This window comes from Dunckerocampus dactyliophorus, chromosome 14 (genome assembly GCF_027744805.1).
Source record: "Dunckerocampus dactyliophorus isolate RoL2022-P2 chromosome 14, RoL_Ddac_1.1, whole genome shotgun sequence".
Lineage (NCBI taxonomy): Eukaryota > Metazoa > Chordata > Actinopteri > Syngnathiformes > Syngnathidae > Dunckerocampus > Dunckerocampus dactyliophorus.
Window position 1 is genome coordinate 16,449,050 of NC_072832.1, and position 12,865 is coordinate 16,461,914.

Here is a 12,865-nt window from a genome sequence, read left to right on the forward strand (position 1 = left end):
TGATACTTTTATGGTAATAATACTTACATTCTTGTCCATTGTAATTACACATAACATTACACGGTTGCACTGTATCTGTGCATGAAATCTACCAAACAAAACATTTGTGTCCTCGGATAGTTTTGTCATTAATGATATGTTTTCTTCACTGAGAGTTTTGTGGACTTTTCGCAGGAGACTTCACAAGTGAAATGAATGGAGGATTGGCTGAGGGAGGTGACAACATCACAGCTGATTTCCCTCCTGTGAACAACACCCACCGCCAGGTATGTTTACTCTTTCTTTGTGCTTTTGTAATGATGTTTAATAGTGTATAATGATAGTGTATAATAATTTACTGTCGCATGTTTTTATTTCACCGTAGGGAATGTTTGTGTTGCCAAAATGATTCATACCCTGGAGTTCAAATGCAAATATGCTCTAAGTTATATTACAGATAACCAAAAATATGCTAACATTTTTAAATGATTTTTCATATCTCTGAAAACCAATCTTTGCAGCATCCTGGTGACTCACGCTGCCCCGTGTCTCATCTGTGCTAGATTACTATTTTCTTTTTTTTTACCCACTTTGCATGCATACTGTACGTAGACACGTATGATTGTTACATATTAGTAGCCAGCTCCAGCACAGACACCGTGTGTTTGTTTATTAGCCAGTTAGCCGCTGCTCTATTGTGGTAATTACAACGGAAATTGTTGTCCCAGAATGCCGTAATGTTGTAGGTTACTGTTAAGAAGCTGTAGCAATGCTACATTTGATGAAAGTTACTTAAGATTTTGACACAGCACGTACAGCAGATTTGCTGGTTTGCACTTATCTGCACCCAATTGGTTCTATTTCCTCTCGTTGCATTTGGCTGAGGGCCAACTTCATAAGACACCTCATACGTAAAAGAGATCTGCGTTGACAATTTAGCGACATGGTTGCTGTATTTAGCAAGTAGGGGTGCACTTTAAAAGTGTTTCTTGCGTCATGCATTTATTCAGTAATTAAATGCAAACAGTCAACGAAGGTGAAGTATCCCCCGCGCAGGTGAGCCGGAGTGGATCTCCACCATTGTGCAGAAGTACCGCCATACAATGCAGGTCTGAAAGCTTCATAAAACCCTCCACAACGCAACCCACAACTGACCAGCGACAGAGCCAAGAAGGCAGAGCTTAGACACGCTCCTCCGTCGCCTGGCAACACCTCGCCTTCCTGACAAAACATGCATGGGTTTCCACAGTGTGGCGCAGGGGCTGTCTGTGGAATGTGACTCATTGCAGAAATAAAATAAACAAAAACCCAGCAAAAGTGAAAAAATAGAGCAAAGCTAAAATGCTGATACTAATATAACTAATAAAAATACTAAGATAAGTATAAAATCAGGCCTGTGCAAAATTCAGAATTTCAGAATTCGATTCAATTCACTGGATGAATTTGAATTTGAATTGACTCCACCCCGCAGGTGGTTGAATTGAATTAGAATTACAAAAAGTGGAATTGAATTGAATGCAATTCAGAGAAATTCATTTTCATCAACATATCGATTGAAGTGGTGAGGAGAGTGTGATGTAATACTGGTAGATGCACAGTTCCCAATGCAAATACTACATGCCATGGTGATCAAAATCAGATTACATTACGGATTAGAAATCCATAAACTTACCTGCCGTTTGACAATAAACATCTTAAAATGCACCAGCGTTGTTTTGCGACTCTGTTAAATAAAAACATTTGTTTGTCCAGTCATATTTTTTCATTGTGCTTTTCTTAAAATTAATGTTAAAATCTCGTCTTGTTCTCGCGGACCCAATCTACTTATTCATATTTTAGTTCATTTAGTCATTTTTATGTTTAAAAATGATTAGTTTAGGCAAAAATACAGAAAGTTTGATTTACATTATTTTAATATTATATTATTATTTATATTTAGTATATTCATTTATATTTAATAGCATGATTTATTAATTAATATGTTTTTGAAAAACTGTGATAGACTGAAGCCGCAAAATTCAAAGCGCAAAGTGTGAAGGGATTGCTGTAATCTCCAAAAGGGTTTAAGTTGATTATATGTATTTTTATTTCAAGCGTTTCAAACCAGACCACTACAAATGAGCACTGTTCCGGACAGTAACATTGCATATGCATGTATTGATGTAGGGCATGATCAGACATGGTACTTCACAATGTCAAAATGTAAAAAAATAAGTACACTAAGTCCCCAACTAACGAACACAATTGGTTCCAGACGACCGTTCTTATGTTGAATCGTTCTTAAGTAGGGGAAAAGGTAATATTACCAATGATATAGGTACTACATATACGTGTATACATATATACAGTATATGTGTATGTATGTAAATATGAGTTTGGATGTAGTAGTAATATTAAACGAGGATAATTAATGAACAAAACAATAATAATAAAAATGATATAATAATACGTAATGGTAAATGTTATTTACCTTTGAAGAGGAGTGGTCGAGCAAACATGTTGTGGAGGAGTTGGAGGAGGAGATATTGAAAAAAAGGACAAGTTGTCGTCGTCGTTAGACTCTTCTAAAAGAGGTTGTGTTCTGTGGGTGGTGTAGAATTAAGCAGGCCTATTAGCTCTTCATAAACTTTAATCACACGCTCTGTCCGGGTTGTACAATTTAGCTTTCCATTTAGCCTTACACTGTATCTCCCCAGTGTCTAACTCTTCCTCTGTTGGTCTCATTAGCTCCAAGGCTGCATTAGCAGTGTCACAGTGCCCTCTACTGGTCAAGCATGTACAGTAGCAGTATAAATACTGATTGAGTGACTACAAGGCAAAATAAAATAACATATAGACCAGTCAGCTTGTGTTTGTATCCGCGAGTGTTTGCTAGTCGGGTGTTCGTAAGTTGGGGACCTAGTGTATTGCTTTTTTTTTTTTTTTGCTTTTGCTTGTTGCTTGTGTCATTCCCAGTTAAAACATACCCATCCATCCATCCATCTTCTATACCGCTTCTTCCTCATTACGGTCGCGGGGGTATGCTGGAGCCTATACCCATTTACTAAATAAAAATTTACTTTAACTCAAAATAAATGCTTTCAGGTTTAACTGTGCATGGTTTGTGTATTTTGTGTCACTTTCAGGCCAGTTCACCAGAAAGCATAAAAGAGAACCAGGCGCCGACATCATGTGACAATCAAAATTGTTTACCGTCACCCCCCAGCTCCATCTACCCATGCACTAGCACGGTTAATCCCACAATAGTTCTGCTGCAACACAACAGAGGTGAGTCACACCGGTCTGAGAGGTGGGGATGGCTCTTTTCAAAAAGACTTCCAGCCAGCTTTTTAGATATGTCCTTTTCATTTTGTGTGATTTATTTTTGAATGTCTGTTTGTGCTTTGTCCTTCTCTGCGCTGCTTCGAAGCGATGCTTCCACTTTGTAACATTATTCTTCTGTTACATTGCATCACTGCTGTCCTTGTCCTTGTCTTTCTCCCACAACAGAGCAGAAAAAACATCTTTCTCATTTGAAAGGTATGCTCTAGGCTCTTGGTTACGTCAAATTATTATTATTTGTTTTAGACTCTCAAAAGCAGTACAGTTTTATAACCAAATAATAACAAGTAACAAAAATGTACAGGACCATTTTTATGTGAATTATTCTTTATTAATTTAGATGCATTATTTGAATAGTGAAACTGATTTGGATTACTGGATTGATTTGGATTGGATTACTGTTTACGTATCATTGAAAGATCAGATACATAAAAGACATACACACTTTTAAAAAGTGTCTTTTTGTTCTCTTCCTTTTCACTTTTAATGAATCACGCAGTTGTTGTCAAATTTGGAAGTCACGCGTCCATTTTTAAAATGGCATTTTATGAGGTACACCTGGAGGAGAGTGCTGTGTCATAAAATCTGCATTGGAAATGATTAAAAAGTTGATAAAAGAGTTTTACTTTACCAATATGTTTATTTATTGTAGTTGTAATTTGCAGTGTGACTGCCGTGTGCATTGCCCTGATATTATTTACATGTAAAAGACAATAACTCAGTATGATTCAGTGCATTTCTATACAACCGAAAACTAAAACCACAGTAACAACCATATTGTTACATTAGTACTTGTCGGACAATGAGAAGTAAGATTTTTTTAATCCAGCTCCTCTCAGTAGATTGTGCAGGTGTACCTAATAGTGTGGCCAGTGAGTCGCACTTTTAAAACACACCTACACTATATTATTGTCTTGTCATGGTTGTGTTCACATTCCATGGCTTGACACAAGCGGATAGAAAGTTGTATCTTGACCTGTCAGTTGTACTTGTCTCACAGTTATTGTGATGTGTTGTTGTCTTGGGTTACAGACCCCACCCCAGAAAGGGACAAAAGCCCTGATCCTGGGAGAGACTTGGTCAGTCCGGTTGCGGACATGGACGGGAAAAGGCTGCGACTGTCGCTGCACTCCCCCGTCCTCAGTCCACTCAACAGGCCTATTGTGCCAGTGCGGGTGAGTAACACAACCTACCACTATACTCTCTTACAGATGTGTGCATGTGTGTACTCGTGTACATACTGTTCAAGTCAATTGGGGATCTTTTTGTTTTAAAGCAGGAAAAAGTGCTGCGTTAGTTAAACTGGAATATGTGTTGATTTATGTTTACTTCAGAACCCCGAAAAGTCCAAAGACTGGTACAAGACAATGTTCAAGCAGATTCACAAGATACCTGGTAAGAGACTATTTTCATTTTTTAACGCATGATTTTATGGTTATGTTTCCCTCCTTGTGTCCAAACTATATGTGTGTTTGTGTGTCTGTGGGTGTTCATGTCGCACTGTGGCGTGTCTCTCCATCACTTCACTCAGAGCCTATTGAAGAAAACCCATACCGCCCCACCTACATTTTCCCTGACAACTATGACATTCAGATGAAATGGAAAGGTATCAGATGCTAGAACTCTCTTCTCATTGACTTTACTAATCCACCGCCAGCATGGGATCTTAATACATGCAGTACTTAGTAGATGCTTGGATTGCCCAAGTTTACCATTTAACAAATGGATTCATGGATTCAAAGTAGGGATGTTCGATAATATTAGCCGATATTGCCAATGAAATCGGATCATATCGGTACCTTTTTTTTCTGCCGACATTGATGATTGATGGTTTGGAATTATTTCCAAGTTTCGCCTTCGGGTTGTAAATATGCAATTTTCCATTACTGTAAAGCGCTGATTATGCACGGGGGGGAGTAAGGCATATTCCTTTAATAACAGGGGTGTCCAAACTTTTTCCACCGAGGGCCACATAGTGAAAAATGAAAGGATGCAAGGGCCACTTCGATATTTTGTAAACCAACAAATGTAGATATGCTAAGAAGTTGTACAGTATATTAAGAGAGGATGGTATAGGTGAAAACACGTATTATTAGTACTTTGCTCTTTGCTCCTTTTCCCCATTTTTGCTGGGGTTTTTTTGTGTTTTTTTTCCAAATATTTCAACTTTCTTCTTAAATTATCTTTGTAAATTTTCTTTACAGTATTGACATAATATTTTGACTTTTTTCTCATCATATTATAAGTTTTATCCCAACCACATTTTTCAAAAATTACAACTTTATTTTGTTTTGTTTCTTCCTAATATATATATATATTATAATATAATAATAATTATTATTATAATATATAATATTATATTTAAAAAATTCTTTAATATTTCAACTCTGTTTGACTAAAATGACATTGTTTATTCTCTCTTTATTCAAGTTTATTCTCGTAAAAATGTGACGTTTTTCTTCTTAGAATGACTTTTATATCTTAATATTTTGACTTTATTCTTTTTTTTATTTTCCAACTATTTCATATTTCTTCTAATATTTTTTTCTCATGTTTATGACTTCATTCCCTTAATATTTGGACTTTATGCTCATAACATTATAACTTTTTCTGCAACCTAATGTTCTAAAAATAACAACTTTATTTTTGTTTGTTTTTCATAATATTATGATGTGACCTTATAAAAGTCTCTTAAAAACAACTTTTTCTCGTTAGATTACAAGTTTTTTCCCTTAATATTTTGTCATTATTTTTTTTTATTAAATAGAAAATATTAAATCAATTTTTGTTGTTATTGTTTTGTTTTTGTTTTTTGTTTTTAGATTTCTTGTTAAATTATATTTTTAGAATGTACCACGGGTCAATAAAAAACAGTCACGCTGCACAAGTGGCCCCAGGGCTGCACTTTGGGCACCCCAGCCTTAATACTTCTAATTTCACTGATAGTAGTAGTCCAGAGTTTTGTATACTTTACACTTTACTTTATTCTTTCATGAATGTTTGTGCCACATAAATAGGAAGCTTTGCAAATACTGTAGCATCTCTGCCAGCATTATTAAAGGGATAGTTCGGATTTTTTTTACATAAAGTTGTATGACATCCCCATCAGCATTATAGTCCAATAACAGCAACTGCCAATATCAGAATTGGATGATATTGGTATGGGAAGTGAAGTGCTGGACAGTGTCAGGATATCAGATATGGGCAAGATAGCCAATATCGAGCATCTCTAATTTTAAGATAAAGTGCATAACGTCTGTTACGCGGGGAATTACTCAATGACTTGAATTAATACTTTCTTGTTACCACTATCCATGTGGCTTTATTTAGTTTCCTTCCCATCTTCATCCATCCATCCATCCGTCCATTTTCGTTACCGTTATCCTCACTTGGGTTGTGGGGGTATGCTGGAGCCTATCCCAGACTACATTGTCCGTGCATGTACTATACTGGCCATCTATATTATATTTTTTGTGCCTTTGCTGTCACATTAAAATCACTAATAGTAGATTGCATGTGCATAACCCATCTACAGTACATTCATCAAATTGTAGTGTCGGACTGTCGCCACTAGGTGCTGCTGTAGGTCTTTCAACTTTCCCTGAGTGAGTCTTGCAGGCGGTACAAATAATCCAAGGCAATTACTAAACTGTTAGACAAATGAAATTTGGGTTTAGATTCATAGCCATTCAAATAACATGTACTGACTTCATTCTGGTTGGTGTGCCCTAGAAAAAAGGTATAAGGTTATGTCAATCTTATTCATAATTTATAAAAAAAAAAGTTCCCCTCAGTGTGGCAGCTTTCGCCTCACCAGCTAATGCATTATCTTCTAGCAGTACCGTGATGCTCATTGATGCTTGGATCCCATTTTAGCTCAGTAATGCTTCCGTAAAGTGCTTTGCATTGACACTCTTTGATTGCATTTTGTGAGACTGTGGCACTTGGCCTAATAGTGTGGAAGGCAGGGGAATACTGCAAAAAATGCTGTAGTCTCTTCTGAATTATTTATTTTAAACGCTCGATCATAAATACAGCACACCCAGAAATGATTCATAAGTGCATTTCTATACTATTCTCTGCTCTAGAGAATGGTCCAAACCCCTTTGGCTACTTGGATGATGGTGAGTTTGAGAATTTTCTATAGTCAAATAATAAAGTTGTGAGTCATTCTAAATGCTGCACATTGACACTTATGTTTTTTTGGGGGGGGGGTTTAGTGAAAGGAGTACCACGATCTCAAAGCGATGCAGAGGTTTGCTCAAGAGCGAGGTCAGTGCCAGTGCCAACACGGTCGTCATCACTCAAACCCTCTAATAAGAGGTAAGTGTCCTGCATGTAAAACATTCATCATCATCCAAATATTCGAACAATCCCATTCAATCCGTCAAAGTGGCATGTTCTCATATTTACATGCACACACCAGACATAACATAGCGTCGGTCCTCCCTGGGCGTCATTCAGGCCAGAGCCGCCACTGCCCAGCGACCCTAGTGAGATAAAAGGCATAGAACATGGATGGATGGATGGACATTATTATACTTTTACAATTATAGTTTTACATGCATAAATCATTTATAAATGTATATAAGTGATGAGTTAAAGGGATAAATGAACCTTTAAGGTTACTTTTACCTTTACGGAAGAAGTGAACCAAACACACGATGTGGCAGCGAGATCAACACGGTCACCACCTTCATGTTTTGCCATGAGTTATTTTTTGAATTCAATAGTGTTTCTCACCTTCTTTATCAAAATGCTGGCACTTGCAACTTTCTTTGGCTCCATTTTTGGTTATTTTGCAGCCGTGATCAAAAGAAAACCAGAGACTTGAGGTATGACATCATTAGATGCAAGAAATAACTCAATTGCGCACTGACCTTGTGTTCTCAGCGCACCAGAAATCCTTGCTGTGCAGCAAAATAAAATACAACCTGAAATGTACATAAAATAAACACAGAATTTATTCTGCACCATTTTGCAATGCAACTCCGTGAGTGACAGGCGGCTACAAGCGGTAACAACACAAAGACGAACACTGTCCAGCCAATAATGAAAGCCTGTTGGTACGTATTTACTTACGCAGCCAATCAGTTCATTAACAGTGCGTTACTAACTGTAAGTACATGCCGCTGTTTTTCAGGTTAGCATATAGCTACTGGAGCAGGGGAGCTAAATGCTGCTTGCTAATCCCGTCTAATAGCAAAACAAACGGGCAGTGCCACAGCCACGCATCAGGCTAAAGTTTAAAAGAAAGTCCTCTAAGGTGTACTGGCTGTCGGAGTATGTGGGAACAAAAGAACAAGAGTTGAATAGGGATGAGATTTTTTCTTTTTCAAATGAGACTGAATGAAAATTTTGGACTAAATAAGAGGTTTAACCGTGCATGTGGTACTGGCGTACTTTTATTTTGATGGCTAGATTTACAGGATACAGGAAGTGTTACGCCAAGTTTGCACGAATGATGCCGAAGGGCCCAGAAGGTAGTTGTTTCTTTCAGTTGAGTTTGTTTGTTTGTTTTTTTTTCATTTTTTATTTTGACAAAAGTAAACATATCCAGCGAATGTGTCATCACTTTCAGGTACATTTCCAGAATGAAATAGTACCACAACAGGCTGCTGCAAAACAGAAAGGAAATAAGGAAATAGCAGTAGACATAATGAACAAAATAAATGGTAAAAAAGAAAAGAAATTGAAAATGAAATGATAAACTAGGTGTTTCCTGCAAGACTTAGATCATTCATTGGATGAGATGCTTCCACGGCTTGTTTTGTCTGAGATGGACCAAAACGAAAGCTACTTTGTGAAATACGCCTTGCTGACCTTTTTGAACCCACTCACGTACAAAATACCACAGAATGGAAGTTCTGAGGTTTTGGACGGGTGTGATACTACCCTGTGTGCACGTCTGACGGCGCTCACAGAGATCCAAGGAATGCTCAGGTCGTTTGCTTGTATGCTGAGACACTTGAAAACTGCCATGTCGTTTCTTTGGCAATAATCACGCCTTCAATGGAGGTGAAAGTAACCTTAAATGTTCATTTATCCCTTTCATTTATCATTGATATGCATTCGGAATTGTTTTGAAATATGTCTTTCTTTACTATTTAAACTTTATGCTAATAAAACAACCTTATTTACAACGTTATTTTCGTAAAATTACAGTTTTTTCTTATTAGATTACAACTTCTTTTCTCTTAATATGTTGACTCTTTTGTAGTAAAATTACTGCTGATTTTTCCATTTTTGTTGTTTGTTTTCGTTTTATTGTTAAATGATGTTTTTAGAATGTGTCGTGGGCCAATAAAAAAAACAGTCGCGGGCTGCACTTTGGGCACCGAGATTGCATTAGATTGTACAGGTGTACCTAATGTGTTGGCCTGTCCAGGCGCATGTTTCCTGTTTCTTTCAGCTTTTAATATTGATGTGTTTAGCTGCCATCACCTGTCGACACACACACAATCATAGGTGTTGGCACAGGAGGGTGTGCTTGTTGAGAGATGAGTGATGAAGGAGAACAGATGATGGAGGATTAGAAGATTGGAAGCATTAGCCACTCAAGCGTTGGATGACATGTCGAGGTTCTGACCTTCCTCCTTGGCCGGGCTGAAGTAGCCAATTCCTCAACACATCCTAGAACAATCGCATCAAAGCTAGTGGAAATTAAAAAAAACATGTAATATCAGGTTGGGTTTTTGTTCCTGGTAAATGTTTTGACATTTTCTATTTCGGATTCAACCAGGAAATGAGGAGTTTGGCTTTTTGTCACCTGGCCAAGAAATGACCTGGTTGAATGAATTGACTTTTCTGTTATGTCATCATGGAAGGAGGAGACGGACTGGATGGATTATCATATCTAGATTCTTAAAAACACCTTAGCTAAACACGGTTGCCATGGTGACTCCGTGATGAGGATTGGCTCTCTCTCCCATCCCACACCCCACCCTCCCTCCACAGAAATGAGTGGGAGCCCCCAGATAAAAAGGTAGACACCAGGAAGTACCGCGCCGAGCCCAAGAGCATCTTCGAGTACGAGCCGGGGAAATCGTCAGTCCTGAAGCTGGAGAGAACGGTATGTTAACCGCCATCCCGCCTCCCTCTCTTTATCCCTCTCTCTCTCTCTCTTTCTCGCTCTCGGTGCATGTCGTGCGAGCAGCACCCCACTCCTACATCCATCCATCCCCCACTCACCTCTGCATCCAAGCTCCCGGGTGGCAGCTTCAGCACCAAAGGCGCCTAGTGGGACACGTTCCTAAATGGTGTCCCGTTCCGTTGACAGATGATCGCGGCTGACATCGGGGAAGGGTATCGCTTACAAGGGGATCCTTTGTCATTCTTGTCTTCAATTTAAGGTTATTGGGCTGAATCGGCTCGCTGTGACAGGATCTGAGGGCAGACACAGAACATGGAGGCTTTGTGTTTTGGTTAGAGGAAGTGAAATACTAGCCTATAGACATGGCGCTAACCCAAAATGTCATTGTCCTTGAGGGCTGTCTTTGCAGCTTAGTGATTGAAAGTATAATATCTACACATTTTCTCTGCTGGCTTAATTCCATCTTACATAACACAGGGGGTCATTGATTATGTAATTATTGTTAGAGTAGAGTCCGCTCCAGTTGTTCCTAGGCTGGCAATTATTTTTCTATTAGCAGCTGGGTTTTTTCTTTTGTTGTACTTCATCATGTCGCATAAGAGAGCAAATGTCTTATGGATGATCATGCATGCTCATTTGTCATTGTTGTGTAGACGTTGATTAGATAGAATGATCCAGAAATGACTTTTTGTAAAGGATAGGTTCACATGTTGTGTCGGATTGTAACACAATAGCATTCTGGAGTCTGTACAGCTTCAAATGAACAATTCTTATAATTATTATTACCTGTAGTCCTCGGTTTGCGACGTTCCGTGTAAGGATGTTTCGTGGTTTCAAACACGCACTCCTAAAATAATTAAAAACTTAATTTTGGTCTGTAAACAATAAACCCGGCGAAAGAATACGCGCCATGCGCAGCACCGGAATTCCATGTGTGCCTGTGCAGCTACACTGAGGAAGAATAACTTTGCTTAACATTTTAACATTTTTGACGTCATTATGTCTATCAAGAGGCTGTGCGCCAAAGAAAAGGAAAGCCATCAACATGGAGGTGAAAATGAACATCATTAACAGCTCAGAGAGAGGAGAAATGCCCACCAACATTGGTCACTCTTTTGGTCTTCTTGCTCTTTTGCTGTGACCAGATAATAACAATTAAACAATAAATCGTAATTAAATCCATCATCCAACCGGTCGGCAAATATTTTGGTACTGGATTAATGTTTTTTTAATTTAAAAAACTAAATATCCTCTGATATCAGCCTCTCAAATGTGAGTTTTTATTAATTTGCTCAGTCATCCATGAAATCAGACCTATTATCTTTGTGTTTACAGCAAAACAAGATATCAACTTTGACTTGGAAAACAGTGATCGACATTTTTGCGTCTTTTCTGATTCATGTTGCGGACCAAACCGCTAACTGCTTGTGTTTGGTTCATATTGATTTGGTCCGTCTAAGACCCAACCGATGACTATTAATCGAAGTTTCAGAGTAATTGACTAAGAAAATAATAATAATGCAGCCCTGACAGTCACCAATGACTTGATGTACTGTACGTTGCATCCAGTCCCTTGTAATTTTATCAAATTCTTTCCTCTAAAATTGAGCTAATTCTGTTTTATCTTGTTTGTGTGTGACCCTGTGGCCATTGTAATCTAATAACTTGTTTATTCTCTAAACTATATTTATTTGGTCCATCAAAGGCAGAACAGATCAATCGATTACTCAAAACAACAAGCTTCAGAATAATCCTCTAATTTAATTGCAGCCCTAGTTGCCACCATCATTAAGGATAAAACTTATTGAATGTTAATGAATGCTTGAGGGGTCATGGATTCTGTGTGCTGTTACAAGGAACCACAGGTGTAAACGTAAGGAGTGTTATTGTTTCATTTCATTTTTGAATTAAGCCTGTATTTTATATGTCCGTCATGTGTTCTGTGTACAGTGCGGGTGGCTTAGGAGTTAATTTAAGTATAAATTCAGACGTACACTAAAACCTGACTGTCACGGTCTAGAAACGGAACTCATTCGTAACCCGAGGACCTCCTGCATTTGGTTTATATTTCCATCATTTCACTATGTGAACCTATCCCTTAACAAGCAGGAATGAAATCATAAAATATACTGTAATGTCTGATGGCTCATCACTTTGGATGTGTTATTCCATGCTGTCTGAACTGTCTTCTCTTTGTCTTTCTCCACCACCTCCTCCTCTTGTTGCCATGCCCTTATAGACTCTGGATGTATGTGCGGAAGATGTAGATTTAGAGAATGAGCCATGGTATAGATTCTTTTCAGAGATGGAGTTTGACAAAGCGGTAAGTTGTTGCTGCTTTTAAAATGACAGTGTATCTCTATTTAATTGCATGTGATAACATCTCAAACTGTCTGTTTGTGAGGACTACTTCTTTGTCTACTTGGAAATGACCCATAAAACAAATGCCACAAATATAGGAGAGTGAAAACT

At 38.0% G+C, this 12,865-nt stretch overlaps 1 protein-coding gene across 9 annotated transcripts in view; it reads left to right on the forward strand.

Moving 5' to 3' along the window:
• LOC129193784 (sorbin and SH3 domain-containing protein 1) overlaps window positions 1-12,865 on the forward strand; it is a 64,579-nt gene that overhangs the window by 21,706 nt on the left and 30,008 nt on the right. For 6 of the 9 annotated variants that reach the window (XM_054798422.1, XM_054798424.1, XM_054798417.1 and 3 more), the window contains exons 5-14: window positions 175-266; window positions 3,105-3,246; window positions 3,469-3,498; window positions 4,333-4,475; window positions 4,635-4,695; window positions 4,832-4,906; window positions 7,389-7,424; window positions 7,521-7,623; window positions 10,258-10,372; window positions 12,633-12,716. In XM_054798422.1, coding sequence (XP_054654397.1) covers window positions 175-266; window positions 3,105-3,246; window positions 3,469-3,498; window positions 4,333-4,475; window positions 4,635-4,695; window positions 4,832-4,906; window positions 7,389-7,424; window positions 7,521-7,623; window positions 10,258-10,372; window positions 12,633-12,716 — 881 coding nt within the window. The remainder of the gene's footprint in view (window positions 1-174; window positions 267-3,104; window positions 3,247-3,468; window positions 3,499-4,332; window positions 4,476-4,634; window positions 4,696-4,831; window positions 4,907-7,388; window positions 7,425-7,520; window positions 7,624-10,257; window positions 10,373-12,632; window positions 12,717-12,865) is intronic. The other 3 variants (XM_054798419.1, XM_054798418.1, XM_054798421.1) reach the window with 3 other exon arrangements.